The sequence below is a fragment of the Kryptolebias marmoratus genome, linkage group LG6 (genome assembly GCF_001649575.2).
Source record: "Kryptolebias marmoratus isolate JLee-2015 linkage group LG6, ASM164957v2, whole genome shotgun sequence".
Lineage (NCBI taxonomy): Eukaryota > Metazoa > Chordata > Actinopteri > Cyprinodontiformes > Rivulidae > Kryptolebias > Kryptolebias marmoratus.
The window spans coordinates 22,806,621-22,830,964 of NC_051435.1; the positions used below are offsets into that span (position 1 = coordinate 22,806,621).

The 24,344-nt window shown below is 40.6% G+C and overlaps 1 protein-coding gene across 1 annotated transcript in view; it reads right to left on the reverse strand.

Annotated features, from left to right (window-relative positions):
- Positions 1-196: 196 nt before the first annotated feature.
- The window catches only part of LOC108244199 (TBC1 domain family member 8), a 25,413-nt gene continuing 1,265 nt past the window's right edge, over positions 197-24,344 (reverse strand). The window contains exons 2-20 of the mRNA XM_017430172.3: positions 17,637-17,747; positions 17,405-17,523; positions 17,017-17,245; positions 16,630-16,870; positions 13,630-13,837; positions 10,700-10,900; positions 9,784-9,933; positions 9,483-9,633; positions 6,551-6,765; positions 6,336-6,453; positions 5,187-5,472; positions 3,969-4,107; positions 3,420-3,518; positions 2,705-2,773; positions 2,320-2,584; positions 2,176-2,241; positions 2,008-2,094; positions 1,147-1,256; positions 197-1,050 (exon numbers count right to left, since the gene is read on the reverse strand). Of these exons, the coding sequence (XP_017285661.1) occupies positions 673-1,050; positions 1,147-1,256; positions 2,008-2,094; positions 2,176-2,241; positions 2,320-2,584; positions 2,705-2,773; positions 3,420-3,518; positions 3,969-4,107; positions 5,187-5,472; positions 6,336-6,453; positions 6,551-6,765; positions 9,483-9,633; positions 9,784-9,933; positions 10,700-10,900; positions 13,630-13,837; positions 16,630-16,870; positions 17,017-17,245; positions 17,405-17,523; positions 17,637-17,747 (3,242 nt within the window). The 3' untranslated portion in view covers positions 197-672. The remainder of the gene's footprint in view (positions 1,051-1,146; positions 1,257-2,007; positions 2,095-2,175; positions 2,242-2,319; positions 2,585-2,704; positions 2,774-3,419; positions 3,519-3,968; positions 4,108-5,186; positions 5,473-6,335; positions 6,454-6,550; positions 6,766-9,482; positions 9,634-9,783; positions 9,934-10,699; positions 10,901-13,629; positions 13,838-16,629; positions 16,871-17,016; positions 17,246-17,404; positions 17,524-17,636; positions 17,748-24,344) is intronic.

The window sequence follows — 24,344 nt, forward strand, 5'->3', positions numbered from 1 at the left end:
TTCAAAACAGCAACCCGTCCCAAACAGGAAGCAGTTTTATAAAGGAATGGGCTGAAAAATGAAATTATTTTAATTTTCCATCTCAGTTTACCAATAGAGACTGCATGATGGAGTTTCTCCTGTTTTATTTAAACAACAGGTGGTTTTAAAGTGAGCTTAAAAATATATTTATCTGATAAAAATACAGCAACTTGAATAGTGATTATGTGAAAACATTTAATATTAAAGAAACGAGTAAAAAAACAAAATTAACACACAATCATTTTATCTTGTAAAATTTCTTCTTTAAGGTCTTTTGGTCAAATCTAACAAGGCAACCGTTTGGAAATAAGGAGCGAGGAAAAGTTTCTGAAATCAAGGACTTATAATGGATAATAAAATAATTAGTCACAGTCTGTAAACAATTTAGTGGCTGATCAGAAAGTGGTGACTGATTATGTTCACAACTGAAGGCATCATCGTGATTTAAGAGGAAAATAATTACAACTTAAAAACCAGCTGAGGACTCAAATGTTTTGAAGCAGTGAATCAATGACTCAAAGTGTTCTGGAAAACCTCTGAAATCCTGAAACACCTGCAGTCACCTTAAACTTTATTAATAACATTCAGGCTTCCTGGTTTCAATGTCCTGTAGTCGTTTGGCTCCGGTGTGGCTCACTGATTCCACTGGAGTCACCTGGTCCTTTGCTGCAGACTGAGCAAACCCGCCCGCTGCTGGTACTGGTTGTTTTTGGCCTCGGAGATTTTTGCCGACAGCTCTGCGGGCTTCTCGAAGAAGTTCACCAGGGCCTGCTCGGTCAGCAGTGACGCCAGGATCTGAGCGTAGCTGACCGTCCACTCGTTCTCTGCAGCGGCCCCCTGCGCCTGTCCTGCTGCTTTCGCCTCCTCTTGGCCGCTGACCTCTGACCCCTTGGTTTCCCCACGGTGACTGGCCTCGCCAATCTGCAGCACCAGACTGGTAACCGTAGCGATGGCCTGGAAGAGGTCGTTTTCCTCTGGGTCGTTGTGGAACATACTGTAGAGCGTCTTACATAACTGGATGAACTCTCGCTGCAAGAGAAGAGACGAGGAGGGGGTGAATTTATCCTCATAACGACTTTCCTCAAACTGTGCATTTTAAGTCTTTATAGTGACAGAAAGGAGCACCTGATTCATGAGTGGCAGAGGCTTGTCTACATCCTTCTCCTTCTCTTTGGTCAGATCCCGCAGCATCTGCTTCAGCTGCTCCTGGTAATCTTGGACTTCGTCATCCCTCCCTGGAACAGCAGTTTTCCTCTGATTAACTTGTTAAAGGTGAGACCTGTTCCGTTACCGTGACCCGACAATAGTTCTTTGGAGAAATGAGCCGTTCAAAAAGCTATCTACAACAGGTAAGATATTAATTAGTTACAACCTTTCTATCTAATCACACTTCAAAATGCCTGAACTATCTTTTATCTGTAAAGGACACTTCCTGCATCCTCAACATGAAATTAAAATTTAAGATGATTTAAAATTTAAGAACTGCAAAAGGCTTCTGAAAACATATCCCGTGCAACAAGAACTTTAAAATACCTTTGGAGAAAAAAAACCCCATAAAAGCACTTTTCCAGCTGTTGTGCATGGAGGTGGATCAATCATGGTTTGGGCTTGTACTTCACAGAGTGAAAATCTTGATTATTATACTGTTAAAGGGCTGAACTGATCAAATAATACAAGATGCAAACGTTATCTCTGTCAAAAATAAATGTTTTTTTTTGTTAAACAATAATTTTAAACTCAAAGTATTTTGAATCAATAATAAGTAATATTTCATTAAAAAAAAACAATAAGAAATAATAAAGAACTAAAACCTTTTTGTGTTTAAAGTTGTGATACTTGACATGAGGTCTTCTATTTGTCACGAAAGATGAAAATAAATATTTTCACATTACATATTTCACATAGTTGTCAGGTTATTGCTTTTAGAAATCAGTACATCTTTTACTAGCTTTCATCCTGGTGTTGCCACTGAGTGTTTGGACCGACCTGAGGGCTCCTTATTAACGTAGAGAGGTCTGTTTGTGGACAGCAGGGGGCTCTTGAGAGACGAGTCTTCCTCGTTCTCTGTCAGAGCTGCGGACAAAAGAAGAACTCTTTCAGTCCAAACCACAGCTATGACTTTGATTTTCTTTTAGTATATCTACAGTTACTAACCTGGAGGAATATGAAGGCGATACAGCAGCCTTATTTTCTCATTCAGCTCTTCACAGTACAAAGTGTCTGGAAACGAAGAAAGGAGACATTTTGGTTCTTGTTTTGCTTTAAAACAGCTGTGATCCCTCCCTTCCCCCTCCTTACCCAGCCAGCTGGCAAACTCTTTGAAGGTGACCAGGTTGTCGCAGTCCTGGTCCAGCAAGGTGAAGGTGCGGTTGGCCAGCGTGTCGCCGTGTTGGTCGGAGGGCCACGGCGCCAGCAGCCCGTACAGGCTTTTAAACTGGGGCCGGTCCACTCGGTATTGGCGCTCCACGAAGGAGCGGCTGGAATCGCTGTACTGCCAGGCTGCTGCTTCCGCCGCTGCTGCAGAGCTGTTGTCGCCCCAGTACAGACTGATGAAGTGCTCCGTCTGAGTGAGGGAGGTCAGAGGGGGTTAGCGGTGGATAAAACCTCCTTACAAACATGCGTTCTGAAAAGCTATATCACGCTTATTTGTAAAAAAAAAAAAAAAAGAAAATAAGAAAGATACCTTAAAGAGGTCATAAATGTCAGAGAGATCTTCATGAGAGATGGAGACATCCGGGGTCACCAATCGTAACTACACAAAAACGCACAAAGTCAACACAACAGTCAAAATACCAGTCACTTCAAGACCAATTCTAAAAAACAAAAAAGCTGGGACACGATGTAAAATATAAATAAAAACAGAAAGCAATGATTTGCAAATCTTATAAACACAATGGAATGGAAAAATAGAAAAATACAATAGTAAAAACAAATGTTTCAACTAAAAACTACTGTTCTTTGAAAAAAAGAAAGTTATTTTGAATATAATGGCAGCACCACATGTCTAAAACGTTGGAACAGGAGCAAAAAAAGCCTACAAGTGGTAGGAATAAGAAACAGCAGGAGGAGCATTTTGCAACTAATTAGGTTAATTAGCAACAGGTCAGTAAGAGGACTGGGTATAAAAAGAGCATTTTAGAGGCTGAGTCTCTCAGAAGTAAAGATGGGCAGAGGTTCACCAATCAAAATTAGGAAGACTTTGAATATCCCATCATCTACAGTTAATATCATGAAATAATTTCAAGCATCTGTAGAAATCTTTAAGAATTAAATGTTTGTGTAGCAACATGGTCCTGCGCTCCACAGACCCAGTTTCTGCACCTGTCTGATGCATAAGGAATGAACCCCACCACATCTGCTTGAAATGATTTGATGGTTGTTGTTTTTTTTCTGCTCACAGCGTTTTCTTTGATGGTGTCTTCGTGGGCCTGCAGGACTTGGATTCTGTGCAGACAGCGGAGACGCTCGATCTGCCGCACGGTCAGGTCTCTGAATTTCTGACAAGAGAGAGCATACAAAGAAGGATCATTTTAAACGGAAGAACACAGAAACACGGTTTTCTATATGGGAATTAAAGACACCCCACTAATTATCGCCTGCCACCATGAAAGGTGGGCAGAGTCACCCTGATTCAAGATGGCTGCCACAGTTAATCAACCTTAGTGAACACAAAAATAGCTATAAATCAGTCAGATTTACAGACACCGAGCTAAAATTTGGTTTAATTGTAGCTGAGAGTCATTCACACCTTGAGCTCTAACTGATTACACAAGATCTTTGTTTAAACTTTGGGATGCAAAGCAGTGGGTGACATGTATTCCTTTAAATAAGTCTACTTTCATTAAACGAAATGAATTCATCTAGTTATTTAATGCAAGAAAATATTAAACTGAAAAAACATTGTTTTAAGCCAATGTCAGCCTCCAGCAGAATCATGATAGTCTCACCTCAAAGGACTCACTGATGAGGGCAGTGATGTTTATCTGGCCCACAGCAGGAAGAGTAAAGTCGCTGCAGCTGTTTTCCTCTGGAGGCGACGAGGATGCAACACAAGGAGACTCCTCATTGCCAACCTGGTCCAGAAAACTGGAGAGGACACAGTGAGGAGCTCAAAGTCAATCCTTTTTATGTGACTGAAAGACAAAAACTAAGTCAGACACTTTCAATCATGGAACTCTAAAACATGAATGACAATCCGACACATTAAGATAAATAAATCATACACACACACAGAGTTATAAAGGAGAATCAATAAATCTTTTGAAGGGTTGCTGAATCGCTCTTAGTCTGGCCCCTCACCCAGTCCCAACATCATGGCTTCTGGGACCGCTGGGACACGCAAACACCCCCACCGCGATAAGGTGGCGATTCACGAGGGTGAATTTTTTTTTCTTTTACTTATTTTTCAATGTAAGTGAAGTGACCAGTGAATGACCAATTGGTTTGAATTTGAACTATGTGGGGGAAACCGGAGTACCCGATGGATGGATAGATGGATAGATAGATAGAGTTTCGAACTGTTCGAAACTCATGTGAAACTGCAAAATAAATACAGTAAACAATGAAAAAATAAATAAAAATAAAATATCAAAATAATCAGTTCTTTGATTTCCACTTCTGGAGTTTGTTCGATCAATTGTTTTCTTTTGTAATAATAAAAAAACATTCTGTGTTTTGCCATGATTTCAGTTTTTGCAAAGTGTTGATACAATGACGTGAAATTATCTGAAGTACAACACTTTGAATTTAAGGCTTCTCATTCATATCAGGGCTGTGATCAGGGGTCAGAACGCTCCTTTGTGTTTGAAGACTCATAGATCCATTTAATGGTCGTTCTATCACTTATTAGGGAGAATGAGAAAGAGTTCACAAATGCATTTTAATTTGCACCATTTGAGCTAACACAGAGAAGTAAAGAGGAGCTGTTTCTGTAGCATGTCTGGAGGAAACATTAAACTCCTTCTAATCTTCATGTCACCTCCATCTGTCAACTGAAGCAGAAGTTTGCAACTTATACGTCCATCAGGGCAGTCTGCACCCAACTGGCTGATGGCAGAGTCAGAAAAAGCTGTAGGAACTGGCTGTTAATGGTGAGAATCATCCATGAGTGGAGGATAGCACAACACATACACAGGGTGCACGCACGCACACACACACACCCCTACCCGGTGAGAATCATGAGCGCCTGTCCATCATCTGTGCACGCAGACAGCTGTGCAGCGTTGGCCTCCAGCACAGCCAGGCCCAGCTGGAAGATGGCTTTGATTCCCTGGAAGAAGAAGCAGTCGACCACACAGACGGCGCTGGAGAAGGGCAGGACGCTGAGGAAGAGGGTGAGGAACCAAGAGAGAGAGACGGAGGAGAGGGTGGAGAGGTCCGGGACCTGCTCAGCCAGCTCGGGTAGACGTTCTCGGATCAGCTCCTCGAACACAGACTGGTCCACCTGAGCTCCTGTGGGAGGAAGCGACTGAGTCAGAGGTGACAAGAGGCTGATACAGGCAGCTCTCATGCACAGAAATCTCTAAATAAGACCAGAAATACTACAGGTTACCTGCAACTATCTATATATGATTGCGATATAAAAGAACAAACTGGCTGCAGAAAATAAAACTATTGTTTTAAGTTTTCCAAAAGGAATCTAAGCTTTTGGAGCTTTTTGTTATGCTTATTTTAACGATTTGAACCACTAGATGGCAGCAAAAAATAGACTTTCCCCTTTTTCTGTCTGCTGTAAAACCATTTATGTTACAGTTTATCACTTTAATAGACAAAATACTGAATGCACACCCACACCTCAACACTACATACTGTCCTGTAGACCTTAATGTCTCCCACAAACTATTAACAGTGATGAATATTCTCCTTCACTCGCTACACAGACAGATTATTACACGTTATTATCACGATGGACTTGTTGTTTTGTCTCTTGGACAAACTATCGGGGAAACTAATAGGAAGGTAAAAATGAGCACTCATTATTAAGTGTCCAATCATTGCTGCACAAACTGATTCAAGGAGAACAATCACTGCTGTTTAAAGATGGAAGACGCCCACTAACAGGTGGACATTAAAAGGAAGGGGAAATTGTTTCAAAAGCACCTGGCATATCTAAAATAAACAGCTTGAGAAACACAGGAAAAAGGTTCTGAATTTAGTGACCAAAAATAAACCTTTCGAGTAATTTGGTGCGTGAGAAGCAGCGTCTTAGAGAACATGATTGCAACAATAACATCTTGTGTGCTCAGATGAGGAGAAGCTAATTTAAGAGCAAACTGAAATCGTTTCTCGTCCTTTATTTTTTATGCTTTTCTCACCGATAACTCTGCGGTTAAAGTAGTCGGGCAGCATCCTCTCACAAACAGCCACCAGCAGCCAGAAAGCTTCTTCTTCTTTGGCGTAGAGCAGCAGGACCGACGCCAGGATGTTCATGGACTGGAGACAGAGGGAGACGAGAGGGGGGGGGGAGAAAGTTCACACTAAATAGGTCAGGAGCTGGATGGAGAAACGGTCACACTCGGGAGGCGTTTACCTGACAGTATCCGATCTTTGGGTTGCGGTGAGCATACGCGGTGAGGACCCGCCTGAGAGCGGCGATGCCGGTTGGGTTTTGGAAAGCCGGATGGTCCGGCAGGGAGCGGTGCAGGTCCCGCTCGATCTCCTCTGTGGCCAGGTTGCTTTGACCCATGGATTTCTGCACCAGACTGGCGTAGTAACCCTGGTGGGACTCCAGCTCAGAAGAGGCGTCTGCACCAAACGTAACATAAACACAAATAAACAACAAATAGAAGTCACCGCATTCTACCCCACTTCTGCACGCCTTTAAGAAAGATTTGAAAAACATGAGAACAGGTGTGGGATTTCTGACATCCAATTGCTCAGATTAAGCATTTTCAAACGTCTGAACTTCTTATCTTTAAATACATCCTGGGAATAAATAGAACATGCATCACTGGTAATGTAATGAAAATGATCAGCTCAGAGGTTATGTATTTCTGAGTCACAACTTTACAGAGTGAAGCAGACACAGATGATCAGGAGTGGGACAGACTGCTGAGCGTCATCATACATAATGATTCACTTCATCTGATGGGGGTTGTCACGTGTGGAAAAATTATAGCCACTTTATTATTATGCTCTTTGCTAGTGCTTATGTTTTAACGGGAATTAGGCAAGTCTCTGCATACCATTATGGTAAAAAGAAATTCTAAGGTATTTTATAACAGTAAAAAAAAAAAAAGGTTCCTATCAGGTTATAAAATAAGGCAAATACAACCTCAGATAAACAGCACATAACCTCACACACCTTAGTCATTAGTTTTTAAAAGAAAATAAAAACTGAAGCAGAAATGCAAAAGCAGTGTGCACAAATCTAAGTGTGTCCTTACTTCGTAGAGGAAGTATGGGAAATATGAAACTAAGTAGCAGCCAGGTGTTAATGAAATGAACCTAATTCACTGATAATCAGCCAGGGTGAGCAGCTCGATGATGGCAGGACTTTTGGCTGTTTGCCGCTCTGGCTCATTCAGGTGTGCGTTAACAAACTGCTCAACTGTTGCCTCCCATCAATCTGGGCTTCAAGGTCATTTCCAAACAGCTCAGTCCATCATTCTAGAGTGAGAAAATATATATTTTTTAATCTGTATACTGGGAAAGAAAAGCCAGTTTTCTGTGGCATCTGTAAACTTTAAACAACTCTTTATAGAGTGGATCAGAATTCCTTCCATAACAATGTGAGAGGCTGATAAGGTCACACTGAAGATAATAACAAAGTTATGGCTACTAAAGCTACTTCTCCAGGTCATTAAGTCACGAGGTGGTTTTTCACAAACTGCCAAGAGCTAATCAGAAATTCTAACTAATACATGATTATTGCAAAGTCCATTTTTTTATTTCAGGCTCCGTTTCAGCTACACAGCCAGTACTTTTACTCAGTTTCGGTTTTTATGTTCCAAAAACCTGTTTCTCCTTCACTGCAGACTGTGACACAAGGAACCGAGATCGAATGCAGGAACCAACCACAAACCCAGAATGAACCCACCGACCAAAACAAGATCAAATGAGTCTTTGATGAAACTAATCTCACGCTGACGATGAGTCTGACGATGCTTTTTGTCTGTTATGACTCACAACCAAACAGTTTCTCTGCTTCTTAAAAAAAAAAAAAAAAAGCTAACATAAGCCGCAGACTTTAATAATGTGGGTCCAAATTGATCACAAACTTTAACAACAACAATCCAAAACCAGAGAATTATAAACTTTCAGCACATGGGAATAATTCTGAGTGACACCAGGTGGAATGGAGTCAGCAGCCATTAATCAGATAATCAGCAGCTGTATTCCCACAGCTGATGGACGTGGGCCTCAAGATCCAGCAGTTTGGCACTGGAACCTGAGGTCCAAGCTTAAATAGGGATACCTAGTTGGTTACAACATGACCCAGGCAGTCCACAGACTCAGGTACTGCGTCTGGACGGGTTCCGTCATGTCTAAAGACTGAGTGGCATCTCAGGAGGGGTAAGACACATGGACATGGCGCTGTGCAGTCAGGGTCCCCTGAATCCTGTGCAGAGGTGATCTGAAGACATACCTTATGGCCCAGGATGCCAGGAGTAATGTAGGTGTGTCTCTCATCAACACCAGCATGACTGGTTCTCCCACCTTAGCACCACCAAATGTGCACACAATCTGTGATAATTCATTGTTGAACGTGATGCAACAGGACCTGACATCAGTCCATGCCTCCCAGCTACAGCACCACCTCCAACACAGCATCTCTGCTCTGGTGTTAATGGGAGCCTACGCGTTGGACAGTAAGCCTGTAGTTCAGCTGATGCCGGTTATTGAGACTCGGTGTGGGATGACGCATGGTGTTGTAACGAGTCCACTACCTGTGTCTGGATGTCACGCAGAGATGTTATTGGGTTCCGTATTTCTTAAATCACAGTAGGATGAGCCTCCATTGGCATGGTCTGTCATGGTTGACCAGAATCTTCACAACCTGTATGGATGCCCTCGAGCACTTTTTGGTTCCAACATGGAGGTACTGTGACATATGTATGTCTTACATATTGGGGATCAGCCCAGTAAGACCACCTGGCCTCATTCAAACCCAGAATCTGACCTGCATCAAACTCCATCAAGTACTGTAATGCTGTCTATAATGCATCTGAGAGGCATGCCTTGTCTGGTGACCTTCACTCACTTTTTTTGACTGATTGTTGGACACTCTGGCAATTGCCTGATAACACCTCACTCAACTCGTGAGGCCATCACTTATCCTCTCTGGTGTTTGTTTTAGACATGCCAGCTCCTTGTAAATCAAATCATTTACAAACCCATCACTGGTCTGAATGGAGACTAAATTATGTCCAAATCGAACAGTTTTTTGTGGGTGCTGAACCTTCTCATCAGAGTGTGTTCAAGTCAGATTTTTTTTCTCTTTTTTTACAGTTTCCTCTTACCAGAAAAGGTCATCCACAGCTCGCCTCGCAGTGACTCTGGGATCCCCATGGCAACCAGCTTCTGGATCTTCCCTGTGCGAAACATGTGGACGCTGCGGCCGAACTCGGAGAAGTGGTCCTCCCACAGTCGCTCCTTCACAGTCTCCATGCTCTGACAACAAGCACAGATAAACTCACAGGTGGAAACGTTGATAAATGCGCTGAGGTTTGGAAAAGTTTAAGAACAAAGTTCAAACTATGGTTCTACAACACTAGTAAGTAGGACTTTATTTCAGGCTGAACCAGACTGGACTCCACCCACTTTGTTTCCATTAGTTCCAGGCTGGTTCTGGTGGAAGGCCGTCATGAGAGCTTCACTGTTGACCGTGTTACGCAGGACCTGCTCCTCTATCTCCTCTTCATCAGAGAACCCAGTGTCATAGTAGAAAGTGTAGTAGGGTGTTGGGGAGCTCTAATGACAATGACATTAAGAAACAGACAAGTTTACCAGAAAGTGCTCTTTATGGTATGGATGTTGGCTGTGAATAAATTCATGTACATTTTCTGTAAACTTATAAAGAAAAAAGAAAAATCACTTAAGTTTCAAGTAGTCAAGTCTGAATTTCAGTAGCATCTGAAGTTCAATGATAAAATGTAACATATGCTTCATGCAGCATAACTGAAACTCTTTCGCTCCGTTTGCACGCTTAACTTCTAGCATCATCTTATCATCCGTCACCTTTCTGACAGAGTTTTAATGTTAAAAGACCATCTTATGTTGGAAAATGATCTTGGAAAGAAAAATGCTATGCTCAATCTCTGCTAGCAATCAGAGTAGGAGTTGGGACTGACTCTCAGCTACTACCACACCATATTTTAGCTCAGTATTCGGACAACTGGCTGAGTTGTAGCCATTTTTGTGTTTGCCAAGGTCGATTAGCTTTGTGTCCACCTTGATTTGAGCCGACTCCGAAAGTTAATCAGTTCTAGATGTACATCCAATACTCTGAGAGTTTCATTAAAATCTTTCCAGTGGTTCATGACATAGTTTGTTAACAGACAAATCCACACACAGATGCAGGCAAAAACATTATCATCTGTCCTTCACATTTTCCATTAAAGGAGTTGATGTGCATCTTGTCACAGAAATAATGCCCTGATGAGGCGAAGACATCTAGTTTTTATAACGAACAGAAATAAAACCCGTTTATATTCCTGGTTCTGCTCCAGTAACTTACCACACTTCTGCTCCTGCTGTCCTTCTTACTGCGGAACATGGACTGTTTCCACTGCAGAGCCCGAAGCCTGGAGTTCATGTTCTCCACCAGCTCATCTCTGTCCTGCAGTTCTATCAGCTGGAAGGCCTTTTTAGTTCGCACGCTCACGATTACCGGGTTGGGAAGGGGGCTGGTGCTCTCTGCCTTCTCTATGGACAACACCTAATTTCAAAAACCACAGTCAGACTTTCCACAGGTCAGACAACAGCTTTGAAAAAGACGACCTTTTCCTGCCCCTTTCCTGGAATACAAAGAGAAGCAGCGGCCCTTTGTACTGGGTGGAGTAAAGCTTCTGAGGTTGAATGGTTCAAGTTTTATAACAAAATGATTTTAAAATGGAAATTCTACAAAAGCAACATGGATAACAATAATCTGGCTTTTCAGCATCAACCTGTTTTTAAACTTCACTTTTCTGACAAATGATAGATGCAGATGGACAGCCTGGAATTTTTCAAATATTTTCAACGGTGCGGGAGTAAAGGAGTGAGCTGAAGTTTAAAACAGTGGGTCTTAGTTTCAGAGCACACTCAGTGGGTGGAAGAGATCAGACCTGTCTAAAGACAAAGCTTCAACAGAAAACAGAGGAAAGGCTTTCCACTGTGGAGGGAAAAACAGAATGCACAATTACTGAACAGACTGAGCAGCTGGCTCCGCTTTTCAATGTTAAAGGGTTATTTTTTGCCATTATGAGAGAGGGGTTATGAGTAAAAGTTACGAATAATTAATATTCTGTTGTAGATATGTCCTTGAACTACCTCAGTTTGGACTTTTAATTTACTTCTGACTGGAGTGAGACTAATCCAAATGCAGCCAAGATTAAAGTGAAGTACAGGTTCAATCTGAATGTTTTCTTAGCGGTTCATGCAAACTTTATTTCATGGGTCTTTGCATCACCATCAGTTAGTCAATATAGTTATTTAGATAAAATACTATGGTTATTTGTAAGCGCAAATAGCAGCAGCAGCTGGCTTTAGCACTTCTGGTGCAGTCAGACACTTCAAATAAGAAGATTAACTGTACTCATTGAATGCTATTTCAGAAGCTTTTACACCACAGTCAATTTTGCATTCCATTTATTTAGGCAGAAATATAACGATATTCCTCCCAGAAGTATCTGAGGATCATCATCTCTATGCTACCGTTTGTGTTTGCAAATAACCACAGATTTCTATGTGAATTGTGAAACTGTGTGAAATGTGAAATCAACAGCAGCATCAATCTGCTTTGGTCTTGGCCTCTGCTTAGACGAGACGTCAGTTTCCCGATCTGGTCAGAATTAGCCTTCATTACTCCAAACTGAGACTCGTCTAAGAGCCATCTACAACAAGTAAGATGATAACTGTTCATATGTTCTCCCCAGAACTCCACTTTAAAGTAGCCAAAACATTAATATAGATAAAGATATGAACTAAAAATCAAAGATTTTCATTTTCAACCCGAAAAGAAAGTAGCACTGACTGGAAGCGACAGGATTAAATTTGTTGTAATTTGCTCATGAAGATGGTTTGAACTACACCAACTGTCCGATCATTACTGCTGGAACAAAGTGTTTATCTTTAAAGCAGTAAGTTAACATACTGATTATTGTGACAGAAATAGTCAGTTTTTACCAGATGTGGTTTGAATTTAAGCAAGATTAACTTGTTTTTCTATGATTCCGTCATAAAAACTAACTCGCATGGTGAGAACGCAAACATTCTCAACCACATGAAACCAGAACGTGTTACTCTTTAACCTGAAACTGGCAGAATAAACACTAGCAGAATAAACCACTTGGAACTTGGAGTGTGTGTGGTTTTTTTTTGTAAAATGTTATGAATTCTGATAAACCCAGAATATCTCACCGAATTTGTATCCATTTTTTCACAATTACTAGTGCAATGTCAACCAATTCACCTGTGTATTTGAATTTTTGTGTTTTCACTGTATTTTTAAATAAAAATTAAACTACACTCCTTTGATTAAATTCCATCCGAGACCACTTTACTAGAATATTTATAGGTCCTCCTGAACACGGTCAAGACAAATGAGATGGTGGCCGACTTTAGGATGAAAAAAAACTACAACCAGAGCCATCAACATCTTGGGGGAGGAAGTGGAGGTTGTGGATGGATACAAATACTTGGGAGTACATCTGAACAGCAGGCTGGACTGGAGCACTAACTCTGATGCTGTGTACAAGAAGGAGATGGACAGACTGTTTTCTGAGGAAGCTCAGACCCTTCAGTGTGTGGAGTAAGAAGATGGAGGTTTTTTTTTAATCAGTCTGTGGTTGCAGGTGCCATCTACTGTGGTCTGCTCGGGGAGCAGCATCAGAGCCAGGGATGCAGCAGCTTCAGTAAACTTGTTAGAAAAATCAGGAAAAAAAATCATCAGACAGAACTTGGAGACATTTGAGTCAGTGAGGAACGTGGTGTCACCGAACAAACTGCTCTCCATCATGGACAATCCGTCCCATCTTATTCATGACACCCTACAAAGGCAGCGAAGCTCCTGTTTTAACAGACCCACTCAGCTCTGCTTCCACAGAGAAAGCTACAGGAAATTATTCCTGCCATTTGTAATTTCACTTTATAAACAGCTCATCTCTAACAGATGAACACTAGTAAACTTATACCCGCACACAGCTGCTGTAAAAATGTTACTATGTACCGTATACCCACCATAATTACACAGTGCTTCAGTAAATATGTAAATTATGTATACCCTGCCATCATTGCACTACCTCTGTCTTAATTTGTATTCATCGCTTACCATTTGTTTTTTGTTTACCCACTAACCTTTAATACTTCTAAATATACATCTTCAGTCAGTTTTTGTTTATAAGTCTTGATGATTCTGTTGCTTCCCTGACTGCATTGAGCAAGGCTGTAAATCATTAGCTTTCGTACCTCAGACAGCGGTATGAGCAGAATGCAGCTGCCTTCCTCTCGACTGGAGAAACACAGATAACTGTCGGTGGTGTAGAGGGTTCCGGCTGTATGGCAGCGGGCGTGCGGCGTCCACACCGAACATGACACCACCTCATGGAGCATCTCGGCACGAGGGAGCCGAAACAAAGCCAGGACGTATTCTCTTAATGCCTGCTCCTCCAGGATCCTGGAGAGAGAAAGGAGAATGAAGGCAAGGCAACGTGTTGGTTCAGATTCTCAGAGAACTCTTCAGAAAACACCGCAAAACAGCCAGCCTTACTTTTAGCTTTTCACAGAGTATCGAGACAAAATGTTTTGTATTATCTATAAAAGTCTTTGCAAACATTAATGTTTTTGTCAAGGCCTCTCTGACATTTGTATACCGGGTCCTACTTAGTATACTGTGAAGTGTAATGGTATGGAATATGGAACCAACAAACATTTACACAATTATTGAGAAACATTGTGGTTTGTAAATTTTCAGATTTGGAAACGTTTTGAAACCACTAGAATCTGCTGAAAGGTTTTTTCTAATCTTTGGAAACAGCCTTAAACTGATTATCTATTTAGTTGACTGACTGACTGACTGATTAACAGACTGTCTTCTGTACTGAGACAGCACTTGTTTTGTATTGTTAACCAGTTATGTTTGTGAACAAGTATTTCTCAATGTATTTATAGTCTTTAGTACATTCATTAACATATAGAATCAGTGCCTTATTCAAGACACAAGTTAATTTTTCACTTCTTTTTTGTCTATTTCAGTTTCCTGTTACCTCTGTTTATCTCTGCATGCAAAATTTCTTGTTCCTCTTTTCAGTTATTTCATTCTTCCAGCAGGTAGGAGGGAGACAGAGAGAGACATACACGCTACAGTGATTCATACATCATTAAACCCTGTAAAGTCTGTAAATTGTATCTTTAAGCTTTATTCTTTATTCAAAGACACAGTTTGGTCCTACAGCTTTAGCTGCATAACATCCAAAAGCAAAATATATCAGTTTTGACGGAAGAAAATGTATTTTTAAACCAATAAGGTGATTTCCCCCGAGAGGTAGATGTCAAAAATGAATATCATCTGAAAGGACAGATGTTCTCTCGGGTTCTGGATCTGTTCTTGGCGGGATTTTTTTTCCCCCTATGTGTGCTAAGAACATGAATTTCAATTCCTGTTCATCTGCTTCTGTCTGTTGCCCTTTATGTGATTTCCTCAATTTGTTTTAAGCTCAGACTGCATACTGGGCTGAAAAATGTTGGAGTTTTAAAATAATAGCCATTTCAAAATTACCTTGTAGGCATAAAATTATTTTTAGAAGGCTTTTAAAACAGTAATTATTGACATTTTTGTATGTTAAATTTTTTGTGTGACTGGGCCTAAAAATCACATTTAAAACTAGTCCATTGATAGGTAGACACAACACTGCTTCATCCCTTGAGTTAGGTGCCTTTTTAATCGCCAATTGCCATGAAAGGTGGGCAAAAAATGTGTGAGCGTACAAGCACAAAAATGAGTACAAGTTATTTTTATAGATAATAAGCTAAAATTGAATGTGGTTGTAGTTAAGAGTCATTCCCAACACATACTCTGAGGGCTAACAAGTTGTGTAAGCCATTTACCTAAAACTCTGGCTTGCGATGAGGTGGGTGACTCCTTCAGGGAATGCTACTTTCATTTAGACTTAAATGATTCATAAGACTGAGATGGAGCAGCGTAACAACAACATTCGTCTTCTGACTCATCCACCGGACGCACCAGGGAAAAAGACAGAAGGCCCATATAACCTGTATTTGGCAAATAGTTTAGAAGTCAACATCTGTTACTCATGAGTGTCTTCATCAAATGATAAAGTTGCAATAAAAAAAGAAGTTGCACCTTATTTCAGTTCAGAGTTTGGTCCTTTATGGAGGTGCAAAAAGTATGCGCAATCTCAAATAAACAACCACACATTTTTACAGGTTTACAATGTACCGCACACTGCTATACAGATTCTTTTACCCCCTTTTTGCCCCCCTAGGAAAGGCCTTGCATCTTTAATAAGGTATTATTGAGCTATTGTCAAATTAACAGGTATTATGTTCCTACAGCATCATTGCTTTGTGGTCAAAAAGTCTTACTGCTGAAGTGACCTGCCTACAGAAGAGTTCCCACAGAGGAAAGACGGAAACATGCCTTGAAGCACAGCAGTAAACGCGCTGCTGTTTCAAAAGTTTCTTAAAACCGTAAATTAAAAGAGCAGATCTGGTTTCAATAAAATGGCTCAATTTTAACATTTTCTAGTTTTATCTTTGTACTAACTTACAACTTATTTTCAACCTTCGATTTATGAATTTGAGAATTCTCTCGCTCCGCTTTTGTTTCTAGTTTACAAAGCATCCATAATGTAAACAGCCCTGAACAAAAAAAACTATTGTTCTGTATTGTGATAAGCTGTCCCTGTTACAGATCTGTAATGTCCTGAAAATCAGGAAGTTTACTTCTGACCCCACTTCCTGTTACAGTTCTGTGGTTTTTACGGAGACAGAAGTAGGTGAACGTCACAAAAATAATCCGAGGAAGAACGCTCCGAGTTAAAGTGGTAAGCGTTCATGTAGGGCATGTTTAATGGAAAGTCTAAAAAATAAATACATTTTAAAAAAGTGAAAATACTGTGGTGATAAAAATGTGTTTCCTACCACCGACATCACCTGGGGTTTCATAAATAATCTAACAAAAACAACAATAATCTTTGTATGCTGCTATAAATTTTGGATCATGATTCAAAACCCATTTAATACAGTTTTATTTTATTTTATTTTATCTAGAATAGGAAAGCTTCCACTCAGCTTTATGAAAGTATAACTTGCTGCCTGGCTGATCAGGGTCTAAAGAGTCTGGGTTTGAACATCTGTCGTGCTTTTTTTGTCCCAAACACCAGAAGCTGAACTGAAGACGACGCAGTCACTTTAATTGGATAAAAATGCACTAGAAGCAGCTCTGACCTCTTGGTGATCCGTGCCGGCTGCTGCAGAACTCGGTCCAGCTCCAGGCCTTCGCTGTCCAGCAGCCTCCTCAGGGTGATGTCAGCCAGCTGACTAATGACCCCAAACGTCTCGTCCAGGTTCAGGAACATGGAGAACTCCCTCTGCCGTTGTCGAGTGGTGACCCGGATAGCTTCGGTCATCAGAGTGGTGGAGACCCGCTCCAGCTGCATTACCTCTGCCCAGGGAATCACAAACTTCACTGGAGAAAGAAAAGGAACACAAAACACTTAAGTTACCGACTACACACTGGTTCAAAAGTATATGCCAGTAAATTAAGTTTAAAGACTCCTTGACTTTGCTTTCAGTCTTTAGGTTGTAAATCGTAGCCCTCAGGGTTGTACAGACCTTCCTTCCCGAGCAGAAATGAGTAGAAGGCCATGTGGTTGATGCTGAGGTAGAGGAATCCCTGCCGAGGCACCCGGCCCTTCCAGCAGCAGCAGGAGTAGAACGTCACCAGCTTCTCGGATGAAGGGAGGCTGAAGTGCCGTTCGAACTTCAGGAGCGCCTCCCTGAACTTTTCCGGATCCTCCTCCTGGGCGGCCTGGCGGCCTCGAGCATCCTCTGCTATAAGGCCCTGCAGAGGACACAATCCGTGTCACAACTTCAGACAGCAAAGCAAAAAAACACAGAGTGTTTTAGTTGGACTCTATGAATGTGTTACATCCTCTTTAAATCTACTAAATCATCTCTCCTGACGTGTCTGAATCTACATTTGCACTGACACGATCCAGACCTTAACTTTTCCTTTGACAAAGCTGGCAGCATCTTCTTTGTTCTCAAACACAGACAGAGAGTGAAGCAGGTTGTGGACCAGCCAATCCCAGTGCTTGTTCACCTCCTCTATGGCAGCTCCTGGTGAACACAAAGGCAAAGAGGACTATCTGAACTGCAGGGACTGCTCCAGAACCACGCCATCAGATAGCCGGAGGAGAACAGAGACCAAAAGACTTGTCGCTTTAACTCACCACTGGCGATGACCCAGCTGACCTGGGAGCCAGGGACCTGCAGCAGGATGCGGAAGGGTGTGACCCTGGCGTTGGAGTCCAGCACTGTGTCCAGTGCCCCCACCAGGAGACCTGAAAAATAAATATTTATATTCATTTTCATTGCTGCCATCAAATTCAAAATTACCTTTTTTTTAAAAAAAAAGACACAATTTATTAATTTAAACATCTGATATGTTTTCTATGTTTCACTGTGAGTAAAAAATGGGGTTGTGAGATTTGTAAATCATTGCATTTATTTCCATTTTCTACAATATCCCAACTTTTTGCGAACTGTGGCTGTACACATCAGTCAGTGACCAAAGTCAGGTGTCTGTATATCATGAGATGATATTTAATTTTGACTGTATTTCATGGTTTTTTTTTTTCAAATGACAGCAGAAATCTTCACAACAATCTGTTTGAGGCCTAAATCAGGAAAGCTTTAAGGACCTCTGTAGCTGTTGGCATACATGTGGCTGAAGAGGAAACTTGAAACGGCCTGCAGTGATAAAGATCACATGGACACAGCAGAAGAGCTTTATGGAGCCATTAAGGCCAAGCTGAACTGAACTTTATAGCTTAAAAAAAAGTGATCAGATCTCAGAACAAATGGGTTGAATGCGTTTGAAGAAAATGAAACGCTGTTTTCTGAAATAAAAACCTTTTCCCCTGTTTGAAACACGGTAGAGGAAGTATCATCGTTTGAGCTCATTTTACCATATCAGTGACAGCCCGGCACAGATTTTGGAGCCCCACTGTGAATATTACCTCCTGGATTATAAGACGCACTGTCAATGAATGGTCCATTTTTTAACTTTCGTCATATATAAGGCGCACCGGACTATAAGGTGCATTATCGTGCACGTGCACCTCCTGCGCTTCTTTCAAAATGGACGATTTTGCTGCTCTAGCAGAGCTGGTTCACCTGTATCATTATATGATCCCTCTATGAGAGATGACAAAGATAATCAAACGGTTCAAAACCCATGGAAGAATACTGCACCGACGTAAGCATCAAGTATAAACGCCAACACCACTCGCTCAGATCCGCGCGCCGTGCACGGAGCCCTACATGATGCTATAAAGCACGACTATAACTGAGCTTTAATGCTGCAAGCGGTGCGGCTTTGTAGTTTACCAAAGTCGTACTAAAACATTACGACTTCTTACATATATATATATATATATATATATATATATATATGTAAGGTGCTCCAGATTATAAAGTGCAGTCATTTTTTGAGAAAATTTAAGGCTTTTAAGTGTGCCTTATAGTCCAGAAAAAGAAGGAAGTTTGACTTTTAAAGCTCAGTCAAAATCAGCCTTTATTCCATCAGAAATGTTTGAAGGACAGAAGTGAAGGAATAACATCTCTCTGCAAAGGCAAATTTCCTAACAAAGTACAATTTTAAAAGCAAGCAATGCAAACGCCACAGAGTAGCAGAAACTGGTACTTCAGACACACAGCCAACATGATTTAAAAACAGTATGTATCGAGTCAGGGAATTCCTCTCTCTTCATTGCACAATTTACGCTGTCAATCAGAGCGTCTTTAATGCTGAACTCCAGCTGTCTGCAATCAGATTAAATGAAACGCACTGTCATGCAATCAGCTCTGCAGATGTTCCAAAGATTCCAATCGTCCCCTGAACACAGATAAAGTTCAGCGGGTTCATGCATCCGAAGTGTCAGACAAACAGAAAACCGACCGCCTGCACGTGGATAAATGAAGAAATAATGGCCTTTCCGGGACCTCAAAGGTCCGTGATCGTCAATGTTTCATCTTCCCGAGCCGCAGTTAATTTGCACAGCCGCCGCCGGTGACGACTCTCCTGGTGAGGCTCTGCGTGTTTCGTACTGTCAGAAATTAAATGCAGACAAGTGAACTGAGATTTCACAGCAACAGATGAACTTTTCTCAGCACACGTTATAAAGACGTCTCTGCACTCAGTAATAAAAAGTGTGGAGAATTAAAAAATAAAACTATGTGACAACAACAACCCTGCACACCGTAGAAAGTGCTACCAGAAAAACAAAGAACTGAAAATCACCTGAAACTCTTCATCGCTTTGTGTCCTCAATCGTAGATCTATTTTAAATGCTGTAAAAAGGGACTGGTAACTTTAAGGTGATACAAATATGAACCATCCAAACTTCAGTTTAGAATAAGTTACGGATCTAAAACAGAAGATAGGATGCACCAAAGATGACAATATGAGCATGTATCAACTTTGTTTCATGAAATGTCAGAATGCAGTACCTTTTGATTTCCTTCACAGAATACTTTGACCCTGGCCTGAGCGGCCCTCTTCTTGTCCTGGTATAATTTATCCAAGGACCAAAGAAGTATGGAAGTCAACCTACTACTGTTATCCACACGAAGCAGTAAAAGTAGTCTCTCACTGGGCTTCAACAGTTGGACACACAAAATTATGCGACAAGACACAAAATGTCGCTTGGAATCACTTAATGACATATTTGCACAAACGCACAGCAAAATTTGGCTCAAAATATGGCAGGGATTTGCATATATATTGACCAAAACTACAGCTTCAAAACTAGAAGCCCTCTGCCACGGCTACAGCGTGATTAAAAAAATAGTGCGATCCGGATAAGCACCAAAATTTATTACATTGTTTTTTGTGACAACCCTAACATTTCCTGAAACTTTCATCCAAATCTGTTCATTAGTTTTTACCTGATCTTTGCTAACAAACGGACAAACAAACCAACGGACACAACTGAAAACAGAACCTCCTTGGCGGTGGTACTTAAGGTTGTGAGACTAGGTTCAGACACCCGCGACAACTTTGTGACTCTTCAGAGAATGTTTCTAGACATTTTGGAAACTCCCTTGCCAATGCCATTCGTTCTTTTGGCTGTTTCAGTGCTTCGGTTTACCTGTAGCCACTCAGCAATGAAGAGATAAGCAAAGATGGATTAAAGTAATGATATACTTTTTTATACAAGTGTTTGGGCTTAATTGCTAATAGGTTCCTGAAAGGTTAAAGAGCAGCGGACCCTTATAGAAACATGCAAATTGTAATCTAGCTTCACTAATCAGCCTTATTAGATCTGTGTTATCTGCTGCACGGTGGGCATTGCTGCGTTTCAAAGTTCTAACTGCATACGATGAAGGTGGGCACATTTCTACCTCAGTGTTTATTTTATCTTTTTTTTTTAAACTAACATGAATTCCTCAGGGAGAAGAGAAGAGAAGAAGAGAGAGAGAGAAGAGTAGAGAAGTGGGGTTTTTTTTTTTTTTTTTTAGCAGCAGGCAGTGCTGGCTTTCAGCCAAAATGGAGACCAGATCTTAAGATTTACCACTGACCTTCCTAACGCTGCAAACTCAGCAGCCTGGCAACATAAACCCATCCGTCTGTCACCACAAACCTCCCCGAAAAGGAAACCCAAGAAAAAAAGTTCACATTGTGAGAAGACACCACTGTGAGAACAAAATGTCTGCAGACATTTTCAAGACTGGAGATGTTGAGGTTGTAGAAGTCAGCATTCCCTCCACTGTTTTTTCCTCTTGAGTTGTGATCAAACTGTTTCTACACACCATGTACTATTTTAACCAGTCATATATCAAAACATGCAGCTCAGTTGGGAATAGTGCATTATGACTTTTATCATTTTCAAACTATTTAATTTTATCTAAAAACTTTTGCTACAGTAATACAATAAAATCTTTTCAATTTATTTAAAACATATTGTTTTCTCTAAATTCACTTCAGCATGCTTGCTTTTTTTGTCTTCTTATTCTCCTTTTAGCTTTCCGTTACGGTCTTACTACTTTTAGCTGAAACGTAGCTAGTTTTAGCTTTTAGCAACTATTTTGCTACATTTAACTTTTTGCTAATGTTTTACTAATTTTTGCTTTTACCTTCTGTTTTGTTTGTAGCTTTTAACCCACTGCTTAATTTACTTTAGCTTTTAGCTTTAAATTGGCTTATTTTAGCTTTTAACTACCATTTTGCTAAGGTTAGCTTCTAGCTACAATTTTGTAAAATGATAGTCTTTAGCTATGATTTTGCTAATATTAGGCTTTCATAATAGTTATGCTTTTTTTAGAAATTAGCGACAATTTTGCAAGTTTTATTTTTAAGCTACAATTATGCTTATGTTAGTTTTTAGCCACAATTTTGACAATGTTAGCCTTTCGCTACAATTTTACCTACTGTTTTGCTCATTTTAGCATTTCCCTACGGTATTGCTAATTTGACCGTGTTTTCTATGGTTTTGCTAATGTTGGCCTTTAACGGTTTTGCTAATTTAAGCTTTTAGCCACAGTCTTATCATCTTAGCGTGTACAAACCCTTTTGCTATGGTTTCGCTAATTTTTGCATTTTGCAACAGTTCTGCTAATTTTAGCTTTTAGCTATAATTTTTATAATAGTGCACTTCAGCTACAGTTTTGTTAATTTTAGATTTTAGCTACAAATTTGCTGTTTGAATGTCAATAATTTAGGTAATTCATTCTTCACCAAATTTCAGCATTCTCACTGCGTTTTCAGTAAAAATGCAGCTTCTCTAGTCTTTTCTGTTGCTTTATATCAGAATGTGATAAGGCCCAGCTGATCAAACTGTGAGACATAAAGATAAGATTACAGCTCCTTCAGATCTAGGGACAAAGTCCAACAAAACAAACAGGCTGAGAAACTGCAGATGTTTCGTTGTCCAACTCTTCTCAGAAAGTGCATCACTTTCACACCTTTCACACCACGCTGCATTTCAGTTTACCCTTCGAGCCAAAATAGCAGCGAACACTTTAAATAGTTACACATGGTCTGCAAGATTAAAAAGAAAAAAAAAAAAAGTCTGTCCTCTGTGGTCAGAAAACTATAGTGTAGATCACTGAATTAGGTGGTGATGAACGACATAACAGCTCTTGACCCTTGACCCCTCCTGCCATGGGAACAGTGAGAACAAAGACACACAGAGGGGGAAAAAAAAAGAAAAAGAAACAAGCAGAAAGTCCCTGCTCTTCAGTTTTACGAGACAGCTCTGAATTCTCTACGAGGAAATGGACAGAGCATGGCGATGACACTTGAACAGAGCGCAACATTCAAACCGCTCGGATCGTCTGCTGTACGACACAAAACACGGAAAGGAAATCAGTCAGAGGAAACTGATGGGCTGCAACTCCCAGCCGAGGGAGAGCTGCGACAAACACCTGGTCAGATCTTTAAAACAATCTCTGTGAACCCAGTGTGACAACAATAACCACCTACAACCACCTTTAAATGGCTCGTGACAAACCCTGTTACCGTCCCATGAAAAGACAGTGAGAGGAAGTAGACAAAGAGCAGATTCAGCTGAGTTTTTAGGAGGAATTTCTGTGTGAAAACACACACACAATGATGCCTTTAAAGCTTCATGCTGAAAAGAATAGCTCAGACTTACTGAAATGAGGTTCTTTGGAGAGGTTATTAACAATAAATATCTTACCTGTTGTAGATAAGTCTTGAAACGGCCTCAGTTTGGAGAAATAAAGTTTATTTCTGACCAGACTGATGAGCAGGACGTGTCCCAGGCTGCACCACTATCTCTGCTCGTTAATGCCCACAGAACTGCACGTACGTAACCGTGTAAGGAAACACTAATGACAGTGTAAAGATCTTTTTTTTTTTTTAAAAAACAGCTGAGACATTTTGGGCATCAGAGTTGTTTTCAAGATGGCTGCCAGCCACTTTGGGCTCCGCTGCATTCGGACAAGCCAACGGACTAATATTTAACTCGTCAGTCCTCTCAGATTTAAGCTCTATTGCCCCAAACTGAGGCCATTCAAACCCCATCTACAACAGGTAAGATATTGTTTCTAACTTTTCCACAGAACCCTAGTTTCAAAATGCCTGAACTATTCCTTTGAGAACAAGAACTCAATATACGTCATTTGAAAGCTTCTTAACTGCACATTTATATTTTATAGCTGTTCATATATGAACATTTAGAAAACAGAAGTGCTGCTTTTATATGTTTACGATCTAAGTAACAGTATTCTAAGTATCACTACTTATTCACAGTCAAGTTATCCTAAAAGAATCATTACAAAATGAAGAAAGATGAGAAGATTTTAAATTTAAGAAGGACATTTTTGCTGCCATTTCATTACTTTTGATGAAAAACAAGCCGGAGTATTTAAACTCAAGTCAGCTACCTTTACTGCCTTAAAAGAGGCCATAATATGTGCACTATTAACAGGGTTTCCTCTTGGTTAACCAGCAGGAACATCTTAACCTTTGCATTTGGTTTTTCTTATCCCACATATCTCAGCAGCACCTCCCTTTGCCTAAAGTTTGAAACATTTTATTTTTCGACCGTATCTCTTTAAAGGCCACAGTCCACTCTGAGCCGATGACCAGACACAGGCTCGTGTTTTGACTTGAAAAGGAACAGTTTGGAGTTTCTAAAGTGAGGGTTTAGGTGGAGTTGTCATCAGCAGTCAGTGTCTTACCTGCTGCAGACAGGCAACGCAAACTGCCTCAGATTTGAGAATGAGAAAGACGTTCTCTCAGGAGCGGAGCTAGTCTGTCTCAAGTTTGTTTGTTTTTTTATTTACACAGACATCTACTTAAACTAAAGACAGTGTGCTACCACTAACAGTTTACTGGATATTAAGTTAAGGTTAAATGTAATCAACCAGAGGAACAATTTGATAGAAAAGTAAACCAGAGTAAAAATAAA